At 42.4% G+C, this 11,782-nt stretch overlaps 1 protein-coding gene across 1 annotated transcript; it reads right to left on the reverse strand.

Annotated features, from left to right (window-relative positions):
• Positions 1-6,003: 6,003 nt before the first annotated feature.
• On the reverse strand, positions 6,004-9,674 carry LOC106599328 (tiggy-winkle hedgehog protein-like). Its single transcript, XM_014190502.2, has 3 exons — positions 9,133-9,674; positions 7,641-7,902; positions 6,004-7,266 (listed from the first exon to the last, which is right to left on the reverse strand). The coding sequence occupies exons 1-3, from the start codon at positions 9,439-9,441 to the stop codon at positions 6,590-6,592; spliced, it is 1,248 nt and encodes a 415-aa protein (XP_014045977.1). The 5' UTR covers positions 9,442-9,674; the 3' UTR covers positions 6,004-6,589.
• Between the last annotated feature and the right edge of the window lie 2,108 nt (positions 9,675-11,782).

Consider the following 11,782-nt stretch of genomic DNA (forward strand, 5'->3'; position numbering starts at 1 on the left):
TTAAATTTAAATAATAGCTGCTGATGACTTCACAAATGATATATAGGCCTAAATAGAATTATTCATATATGACTGATATAGTGTAGCGTTTACACTTAATTTGCTCGGTCCCGCATGGCTCAGTTGGTAGAGCCTGGCACTTGCAACGCCAGGGTTCTGGGTTTGAGTTCCACGGGGGACCAGTACTAATGAAACTGTACAGTATGCACTCACTACTAAGTAAGTCGCTCTGGATAATAGCATCTGCTAAATGTAAACATTTTTAAACCTAGCCTTTTGGAATTACTTTGGCAGCAACAGTGAATCTTTTCAGTTTTTAAGTTGAGGTTTCTCAACAATTATTCTCATGATAGCATATTAGTAATAGTCAGTGACAAATATCGATGCCAAGCAGGGCTGAGCTTGGTTAAAACCCTGGATAGGAGACCAATGGGATAGCTCCAGATAAATCGATTTTCCAGTATTATTTGCTGCCCAGCCAATAGGTTTTTTTCTTATAGTGGATGTAATGTTGGAGATCTGCTATTTCAAAGGTATAAATTCAACCTATTTTATACAAGATTTGTCTATGTTGAAAATTGGTTACCATGATGACATAATCCTGTTTTTGCCATTTCACTCTCATAAAACTGCCTAAACAGTTTTTGTACATTGATGACTTTTTGCAAATCCAATGTATACTGCTCAAAAAAATAAAGGGAACACTTAAACAACACATCCTAGATCTGAATGAAAGAAATAATCTTATTAAATACTTTTTTCTTTACATAGTTGAATGTGCTGACAACAAAATCACACAAAAATAATCAATGGAAATCCAATTTATCAACCCATGGAGGTCTGGATTTGGAGTCGCACTCAAAATTAAAGTGGAAAACCACACTACAGGCTGATCCAACTTTGATGTAATGTCCTTAAAACAAGTCAAAATGAGGCTCAGTAGTGTGTGTGGCCTCCACGTGCCTGTATGACCTCCCTACAATGCCTGGGCATGCTCCTGATGAGGTGGCGGATGGTCTCCTGAGAGATCTCCTCCCAGACCTGGACTAAAGCATCCGCCAACTCCTGGACAGTCTGTGGTGCAACGTGGCGTTGGTGGATGGAGCGAGACATGATGTCCCAGATGTGCTCAATTGGATTCAGGTCTGGGGAACGGGCGGGCCAATCCATAGCATCAATGCCTTCCTCTTGCAGGAACTGCTGACACACTCCAGCCACATGAGGTCTAGCATTGTCTTGCATTAGGAGGAACCCAGGGCCAACCGCACCAGCATATGGTCTCACAAGGGGTCTGAGGATCTCATCTCGGTGCCTAATGGCAGTCAGGCTACCTCTGGCGAGCACATGAAGGGCTGTGCGGCCCCCCAAAGAAATGCCACCCCACACCATGACTGACCCACCGCCAAACCGGTCATGCTGGAGGATGTTGCAGGCAGCAGAACGTTCTCCACGGCGTCTCCAGACTCTGTCACGTCTGTCACGTGCTCAGTGTGAACCTGCTTTCATCTGTGAAGAGCACAGGACGCCAGTGGCGAATTTGCCAATCTTGGTGTTCTCTGGCAAATGCCAAACGTCCTGCACGGTGTTGGGCTGTAAGCACAACCTCCACCTGTGGACGTTGGGCCCTCATACCACCCTCATGGAGTCTGTTTCTGACCGTTTGAGCAGACACATGCACATTTGTGGCCTGCTGGAGGTCATTTTGCAGGGCTCTGGCAGTGCTTCTCCTGCTCCTCCTTGCACAAAGGCAGAGGTAGCTGTCCTGCTGCTGGGTTGTTGCCCTCCTACGGCCTCCTCCACGTCTCCTGATGTACTGACCTGTCTCCTGGTAGCGCCTCCATGCTCTGGACACTACGCTGACAGACACAGCAAACTGTTCTTGCCACAGCTCGCATTGATGTGCCATCCTGGATGAGCTGCACTACCTGAGCCACTTGTGTGGGTTGTAGACTCCGTCTCATGCTACCACTAGAGTGAAAGCACCGCCAGCATTCAAAAGTGACCAAAACATCAGCCAGGAAGCATAAGAACTGAGAAGTGGTCTGTGGTCACCATGTGCAGAACCACTCCTTTATTGGGGGTGTCTTGCTAATTGCCTATAGTTTCCACCTATTGTCCATTCCATTTGCACAACAGCATGTGAAATGTATTGTCAATCAGTGTTGCTTCCTAAGTGGACAGTTTGATTTCACAGAAGTGTGATTGACTTGGAGTTACATTGTGTTGTTTAAGTGTTCCCTTTATTTTTTTGAGCAGTGTATTTTGTATTTAGATTCCACACCACAATACTGTATGTTGAAAAATTACATTGAAACAATGTTGATTCAACCAGTTTGTGCTCAGTGGGAGGTGAACAGGATATGTTAGCACAGGTGAGAGGAGAGAGCATATGGTTCTTGTTTTTGTGTGTGGTTCAAGCAAGAACACCGAGGTAACCTGCTTAAATGACTACCGACCCATAGCACTCACGTCTGTAGCCATTAAGCGCTTTGAAAGGCTGGACATGGCTCACATCAACACCATTATCCCAGAAACCCTAGACCCACTCCAATTTGCATACCGCCCCAACAGATCCACATATGATGCAACCTCTTTCCCACCTGGATAAAAGGAACACCTACTGTACGTGATAATACTGTTCATTGACTACAGCTCAGCGTTCAACACCATAGTGCCCTCAAAGGTCATCACTAAGCTAAGGACCCTGGGACTAAACACCTCCCTCTGCAACTGGATCATGGACTTCCTGACAGGCCGCCCCCAGGTGGTAAGGGTAGGCATCAACACATCTGCCACGCTGATCCTCAACACGGGGGCCCCTCAGGGGTGCGTGCTTAGTCCCCTCCTCTACTCCCTGTTCAGCCATGACTGTGTGGACAAGCATGACTCCAACACCATCATTAAGTCTGCCGACAACGCAATGGTGGTAGGCCTGATCACCGACAACGATGAGACAGCCTATAGGGAGGAGGTCAGAGACCTGGAAGTGTGTTGCCAGGACAACAGCCTCTCCCTCAACGTGATCAAGACAAAGGAGATGATTGTGAACTACATGAAAAGGAGGGCTGTAGTGGAGCAGGTTGAGAGCTTCAAGTTCCTAGGTGTCCACATCACCAACAAACTATCATGCTCCAAACACACCAAGACATTCGTGAAGAGGGCACGACAACGCCTATTCCCCCTCAGGAGACTGAAAACATTTGGCATGGGTCCTCAGATCCTCATAAAGTTCTACAGCTGCACTATCGAGAGCATCCTGACTGGTTGCATCACTGCCTGGTATGGCAACTACTCGGTCTCTGACCGCAAGGCGTCACAAGGAGTAATGCGTACAGCCCAGTACATCACTGGGGCCAAGCTTCCTGCCATCCAGGACCTCTATACCAAGTTGTGTCAGAGGAAGGCCCTAAAAATTGCCAAAGACTCCAGCCACCCTAGTCATAGACTGTTCTCTCTGCTACGGCAAGAGGTACCGGAGTGCCAAGTCTAGGTCGAAAAGGCTTCTTAACAACTTCTACACCCAAGCCATAAGACTGCTGAACAGCTATGGCTTCCCGGACTATTTGAATTGACCCCCCCCCCCGTTTTTTTACGCTGCTGCTACTCGCTGTTTATTATCTATTATCTATTATCTATGCATAGTCACTTTACCCCTACCTACATGTACATATTACATCAATTACCTCAACTAACCTGTACACCCGCATTTTACGGTAAGGTCTACTACACCTGTTGGATTCAACACATGTGAAAAATAAAATTTGATTTGAATTGTTATATGCAATGTTGCTCCTTGTTTCTTGTCTTCTATATCTTCAATTCAGATCTAAGGCTGGAAAGACAATTCTATGTGGATGCGTCCTGAATTGCTCTCATCTTGTGCTAGTGGAGTTTCATAGGTAATTACCTCTACAGGAGCCAACGGGGCCTTCTTTCATGCCACAACAAACTTCACATTACTACTGGTGGGCCATAAACTTCTCAAGATAGAATGTCTCCTGAATAGAGCAGGTGGAGAAGTGGTGAAAACATGTAGCTACTGGGGGTATTTTTATATAGTGTTTGCTTTTTATGGGATTGGCCTATTTATTTTTCAGTGACAATGCCCTGTGTAAATTTGCCCAACACCCCCATTACACCCACAACAGAAATGCTCCCTGGACGATTTTATGTTTAGTGCATAGCGCCACCTTGTGGGCAACGCTGCATGGTACTGAAGGAAACAGAAAATACTGCTGGTTCACATTCTGAACAGAAAAAAAGTAATGTGAAAATAACCAGTGGTGGAAGAAGTACTCAAATGTCATACTTAAAAGTAAAGATACCAGAAAATGACTCAAGTAAAATTGAAAGTCACCCAGTAAAATACTACTTGAGTAAAAGTCTGAAAGTATTTGGTTTAAAATATACTTAAGTATCAAAATTAAATGGAATTGCTCAAATATATTTAAGTATCTAAAGTAAAAGTATTAATAATTACAAATTCCTTATATTATTTAAACTCAGATGGCACAATTTTGATTAGATTTTGTATTTACGGATAGCCAGGGGCACACTCCAACACTCAGACATTAATTTACAAATGAAGTGTTTGTGTTTAGTGAGTCCTCCAGATCAGAGGCAGTAGGGATGACCAGGGATGTTCTCTTTATAAGTGCATGAATTTGACCATTTTCCTGCCAAAATGTAACGAGTACTTTTGGGTGTCACGGAAAATGTATGGAGTAAAAAATACATTAGTGAAGTAAAAGTTGAAGTAAAAGTTGACAAACAGCAAAGTAAAGTACAGATACCCCAAAAAACGACTGCATGGTACATTACTTTAAAGTATTTTTACTTAAGTACTTTACACCACTGAAAATGACACAGTTCTGGAAGAGAGGGGATTAAGTTACGGGAATACCAGCGTCTTACTCTGTCTAAGGCCATATTCTGCTCAAACATCTAATATAATGCTGTACTCTATAAATTGACAAATATAGTGACTTTAAAAGTTATTGGATTTTTGGTGTGTGATTTCTGTCGGTTAAAGAGGCAGGCAGTGCAGTTAACGTGATTTTCCTTTTTTTTTTTTTTATATATATATATATATTTCCACACTGAATTTGTGAAAATTATGAAAATGCCTTTTTTTGTGTAAGAGCTGTTTCAAAACAAATTGCTGGAATTTCATCCTGTTCAGGTGGGATGGGTTTTTTGGCCCAGATCATGACATCACAATCTGATCTGATTATTCTGACCAATGACCATTCATCTTTTATTTGCATATGTATCCTTCTACTTTGAAGGGGTAAGCAGGGTAGGCTCTAGTCATCCAATCTGCCAATCAGGGCTGTGTATGTAAATATATTCCAATGTGTATTGAAGCGCACACGATCAGACTGAGCATTTCAATGGCATAAGGAGGATCAGGGAAATAAATGATAAAAATATATATATTTGGAGTTCTTTTAATGAAATAAACACACACAGTGATTTATTAGACATACAGTGATGATTTACAAATACAACATGGGAGCTGTAAGAAAATGTCTGCCATTAGTTTTGCAAAGCATGTTGGAGGTCAGGGTTGATGATAATAGACTAAGCAATTATTGATTAAGTTGTGTGATTCAGTTCTTAACATGACATCTGTTTGACCAACTGCCAAGTGTGTCAAAAGGGAGCAGTGTTATTGTGAGCATCATAATATTACCATGACTGGTTAGGCAATGTAGCCAAGTCTAGCACTCTAGGGCAGCGGTTTTCTTGACTTCGTAACCTGACCAATTTAAGAAAATCGAGTCAACCTGTTAGGTTGGGCTATGGGCTCCCTGATGCATTCTCTCATTCATTTATTAATTAACTTTATTCATTCAGAATTTGAAAGCCATTTTGAAGGACCAATAAAAGAACTGAGAATATTATAATATCAGTAGGCCTACATCGAACAGGTGTTTTCTTGCAGGGTCAAAGTGGTAGCTTTGATCAGATCAGTTCATGGCCACCAGAGGCTCCAGTTGCTCCATGGATTGATTTAGAATCAGCAGGCATATTTCTGATAGTACGAAATAACTCTGAGGGGACACAAGTTGAGCTATGCATATAGAAATACTGATTTTTAAACAATGCTTCATCTGAAAGGTATTTGGCAAAATTAGCCTACTGTAGACTATTATACCAACGATTTACAAAGTTTTATTGCACTTTTTGAATTCGACTAATAGTTTTCGGTAGGCTTGAGCATTTATGCATTTACAGACATAAAGGCACTTATTTCATAGGATAACTAATTTCCCTGTTGCTAAACTATGTATTGTCGATTTTGGTAAACGAAATGTGAGAATGTATTTGTTCAGGCTGACATACAAGCTACATGTACACAAATATAATTTATTGAGGCAATACTTAACATTAAACAATCATCAAAAAAAAATATGTTTAGAAATACATTTTTCACAGATTGTTCACACTATTCTAGACGAATAAATTCGACTGGCTCATGATAAGAGGAATACATAAGAGAATAAATAAGAATATACATGTATGGCTCCAGTGCCCAGAAGTATTTCCATCTTTAAGAACATTCATATGTGTCTTTGAAATGGTCTCAACTTTGTGACATTCCAAGAGGATGAAAGGAGTTTCTGTCCAGCAGAAATGTCCCTATGTGGTATAGAATGTCTGAGTACCAGTCTATTCCATCTCTCTGAGGGATTTCCTCGCGCTCTTTGACTAGACCTGTCAAAGACATCAACGAGTGACCCAACCGGACTGGTGCAAAGGCCCAGTGCGCCCATTTGTGGTCCTCGATTACCGCGTAACAGCTCGCCAAAACATGGTCAACTATGATGGTTCCTTGTGAAGTCACTGGGGCATACGATCCCTCGTATTCTTCCACGTAAATCCTTTCCACAGTGACTGCCTTTAGGTGGTCTAGTGCCTCGTCCACGACAAACACCTGTTGCCCAGGTTTTACATTACTGGCAAACACTGCAGTCATATCGCCATCTGTAACGTTATTGGTGACGAAGACAAGGTGTGCCGGCGTCAGTCTTAACTTTCTGTTGGGCTTCTCCGTTTCAAAAACATAAAATTCTCGACTTGTTACTGGATCTCTGTCCATGAACATAAGGAAATCGCTAGATACAATATGTCCTTCTTTGTCTGCAGCTAACACTTTGTCGCCCACCTCCAGTTCCTTTACCAGCTTGCTCTGACCATCCTCGAGAAGAACTGAGGCGGATCCTGGGAAGCAGCCACCCGATTTGGCAGCAACTGAGTTTTCTAGAGAAGAGCAGAGAATAAATAGAATTAAATAATACAGAATTTGGACCAAGTCACTATTGCCATATACAATTATAAATGTAAACCGAATGACCTACTGCTCTAAAAAATGGGGTATAGCAGTTGATCGGCTACATAGCAACATGAGTCACAGGCATTGTCTTATAACTTTGTAACAATATGGCACATACATAGGCCTATCGAACACAAATCCTAACGAATAAATTGTTTTCTTGGCATAGCTACGTACCACGTATGAAATAAACAGTTCATGAACGGTTGTGGAAATAATGTTGACATTTTTTTGGACAACATTTGAAATGTACATACCAGTATTATTATTATTGATTATTATTTGTTCATTTGTTATTTACCTGCTTTCACAGAACAATGAATATGGGCTTTGGATTCATAATTGACCCAGTCGAATCCCGCCTCCACCGCGAGCCGGGATAACATTCCATACTTGTTTTTATCTCTGTCAGAGGTGGTGATATCCACAGCCCTTCCTTCATAGTGTAAAGATTCCTCGAAATGGTGTCCATCCTCGTCCCAGCCTTCTGTCACCCGCAGCTTCACTCCCGGCCACTGATTCATGACTGAAATAGCCAACGAGTTCAGTTTGTCCTTACATCTCTGAAAAGGAGAGAAAGATAATTGAGATATCAGGAAACACAAGGGGTTAAACAGGAGGGTCTCACACACGCACAGACTCACACACTCAATATCGGTCTATAGCATGTACGAGACAGGGTGAAGACAGTCGTATATAGAAGCACCTGTTGATTAAGTTTTCGATTTGAAAGGCACGGCCTTTGAGGTCAGAAAAAAATGTAACATTATTTTTTATGATTCTTATCATATGTGTGTGGCTCATAGATATATGTAGAGGTTGCATAACTTTCATTGCACGCTTGAACGAGCATCAAATGCAACTGACCGCCCCAGAGACCCTGCGGCTGTCATCGGTCAAATTAAAACATACAAATCCCAAGCCACTTTCGGTCGATAACTGAGTGGTACTAAAAAGTAGGCTATTGTTCAGTCAGATTTGACCAAGTCATAATTAGAGGAAAAAGTTGTTTCTATGTAGGGCTTGGGCTCCTGCCTCCGAACTATGCAAATTAAGCATAGATCCACAGGCAATACATAACGTAACTGTTTAGGATATAATTACAAATGACATCTACTATTACATCAACTGCAATCAGTTGAACCATCTACACATCAGAATTAAGTTTAAATAGCAGAGTCAACTTCAGAAGGAATCACTCTCTCTCTCTTTCTGCGTCTGTGTGTGTAAGTGACAGAGAGAGAAATAAAGAAAGAGAGCGATATTCACGCAGAGACAGACAGATCAACAGAGACAGAGATGTAGGCTATTGTTAATGCCTATTGTTATGGGTCCAGCTGAAATGATCACTTGTTATTGATAGATCATAGACTTACTGAACGACTGAGAGAGGGATGGGAGGGGGGTAGTCTATAGTACAAGTGTATCATAGCCTAACATTAACCGTCTAGAACCAACCCCTTTAATGAGTTGTAGCAGTCGTGCGCAGAGCATCCATAACGACGTCTTAATGTTCATGCTCGGATAAGCCCAACTGGAGACATACATAGTAGAACTGTCCATAGATAGAAATAGTACGACATGGTGCATAGATAGTTTGAAATTGCTTCAACTATATCATAGCCTACATAGGTTTGCATAGTAACCATAAATGCCATTCATCGATGTTTAACAACTGCCACTTCAAACTGAGCTGTCATTCATTATTCTCGTGCCAAATGATCACTCAGGACTCACAAGATGCATCTCCATGCGCTTTCTCAGTATCTCACTATACGTCTTACTATCCCCACCTGTGTCATAAGTCTGTCAGCATTAGTGTTTTCCTCATCTTTGAAAATAATGTCAGGATTGTAGTTTGGTGTCAGGTCTTTAAATCTTTCAGAGTTCCTTGTGATCTTCCCTTCGTATTTGCCACTGGCCCCAAGGGTCTTCTCTGCCACGTTGGGAATGAACTGCTTGTAAGCCAAAGGCTTCAGTTTTTTCGGATGTCTTCGTTTTCCATATCCCCTACCTGGACCACAGGCGAAACCAGCGGATACTAAAGACAGGCAGATGAAGCCCACAAGCGCAAGTCTTATCGACATCAGCATCATGTCCATTGGATTAATTGTCTTTAGGTTCCTATGGTGTAGGCTGACTCTATCCTCTCGCTTATCTCGGAGTATCTCCCTCTCTACCCTGTATCCGTTTCCTCGTTTCTCTCTCTCTACTCTAGAAGGAGGATATCAAACGACCCTCTACTGAAGCAGGTGCCGTAATGACAGTTATATTGTTATGTCGCTGCGCTCAGAGCACATTGGAGCTGTGCTGCTGCTGCTTCAGAAATCGCTGTTCGCCGGTGGATAGCCGTAGCCAGACTCCGGTCCAGACGCGTGAATGACTTGGCTTCATTCTGCTCTAGTGCTCTACATTACGATAGCTCATCAATGTATGTGAAGTAAAGAACCTGATTGGCTCCACTTGACAACCCGTTTTTGCTCCATGCTATTCAAATAGCAGGGTTGACAGTGTCAATAGGCCACTTAACATGAATTCCTAATTAATGACACTTTTTTTGTATTATTATGAGATACACTTGGATTAAATTCATATTGAAAGAAATGATTGGGGGGTGGGACGCTCGAAAGGAGCCTCAAGCGCATACATTATTTAAAAAATATATTACTGGTATGTTTTCATTATAATGCCCGGCTCACGAATCCCGTTGATGATGTGATGCCTGGGGCAATTGCCTCTTACGCCTACAGTTAAAAGTCTGCCACTATGGTCTGCATAGTCATTTCGATGCAGGTTAGTTGCACAGAGAGCATATGCAGGTCAGAATACATTAACTAAGGAGGATGTGAAGTGAGGGACACAGTCGTCAAAAGTAGTGCATTACATGTTAATCCCCTCAATGGGGATTAACATGTAGGAGAGTTTATTGCAATCTCCCAGAGTTTCCCTCTCTGCCTCTGGACTTCTGTGCCTATCACCGCCAGTCTTCCAATGGCAAGCATCTGTAGGGCCAGCTGAACTTTATGGGTCAGCAACTGCCCTTCCACCAACAATAGCTACTAATTCCAGTGTGACAGTAAAACAAGTGAATGGGATTTCTGTGATCAGATGTATGTGGTTGACATTTCAGAAGGTTTCTTGTCCCCAAGTTGAATTCGGTCCTGGTTTGCACTGGTTCAATGAAATTACATTGAACCAACGTGGAATAGATGTTGAATTGATGTCTGTGCCCAGTGGGATGTGTTCATGACTTTAGTACAAAATGTGTTTTCTAGAGGAAGCATTGCTACCTGTATTACTCTGGCATTAATATGTATTCACCTTGCTTAACCACATTTTGTACTAAAGTCATGAACCCAGGCCTGGCTCGCAATCAGCGTTCCAATTCATCCCAAAGGTGTTCGAAGGGGTGGAGGTCAGGGCTCTGTGCAGGCCAGTCAATATCTTCCACACTGATCTCGACAAACCATTTCTATATGGACATCTCTTTGTGCACAGGGGCATTGTCATGCTGAAACAGGAAAGGGCCTTCTCCAAACTGTTGCCACAAAGTTGGAAGCACAGAATCGTCTAGAATGTCAATGTATGCTGTAGCGTTAAAGATTTCCCTTCACTGTAACAAAGGGGCCTTGCCCGAACCATGAAAATCAGCTCCAGAGCATTATTCCTCCTCCACCAATCCTCCACCAACATTTACAGTTGGCACTATGCATTAAGGCAGCTAGCGTTCTCCTGGCATCTGCCAAACCCAGATTTGTCCGTCGGACTGCCAGATGGTGAATGCGATTCCACTGCTCCAATGATGGCAAACTTTACACCACTCCAGCTGAAGCTTGGCATTGCGCATGGGGATCTTAGGCTTGTGTGCAGCAGCTTGACCATGGAAACCCATTTCACGAAGCTCCTGACGAGCAGTTCTTGTGCTGGTGTTGCTTCCAAAGGTAGTTTGGAACTCGGTAGTGAGTGTTGCAGCTGAGGACAGACAATTTTTATGTGCTACATGCTTCAGCACACCGAGGCAGCTCTAGCAGGGAAGAAAGTTGATGAACTGACTTGTTGGGAAGGTGGCATCCTATGACGGTGCCACGTTGAAAGTCACTTAGCTCTTCAGTATGAGCCATTCTACTTCCAATGTTTGTCTATGGAGATTGCATGGCTCAATTTTATACACCTGCCAGAAACGGGTGTGGCTGAAATAGCCAAATCCACTAATTTGAAGGGGTGTCCACATACTAGTGTACTATGATGTTAAAAAAACTGTGGGGGCAATGATTTTTTTGTGGTGCAGCACCATAGCTAACTTAATGCTGTGGAAACACTGACAACTAGGCCTACATATGTCATTTTTTAAATAAAAAATATATATAATTATTAACCCCTCTTCAGAGGACAAATATATTTTCGTTTTTTTAGAGCTTTTTTGCTACATCGACATACATTTTA

This window comes from Salmo salar, chromosome ssa03 (assembly GCF_905237065.1).
Source record: "Salmo salar chromosome ssa03, Ssal_v3.1, whole genome shotgun sequence".
Lineage (NCBI taxonomy): Eukaryota > Metazoa > Chordata > Actinopteri > Salmoniformes > Salmonidae > Salmo > Salmo salar.

What these genes read in the sequence shown, in the direction of transcription:
- LOC106599328 (XM_014190502.2), bottom strand. Translation starts at nt 9,441, where the DNA reads ATGGACATGATGCTGATGTCGATAAGACTTGCGCTTGTGGGCTTCATC. An exon ending in CTGACAGACTTATGACACAG is followed by an intron (nt 7,903 to 9,132) that starts GTGGGGATAGTA and finishes TCTCCTTTTCAG; the next exon opens with AGATGTAAGGACAAACTGAA. An exon ending in TCATTGTTCTGTGAAAGCAG is followed by an intron (nt 7,267 to 7,640) that starts GTAAATAACAAA and finishes GCTCTTCTCTAG; the next exon opens with AAAACTCAGTTGCTGCCAAA.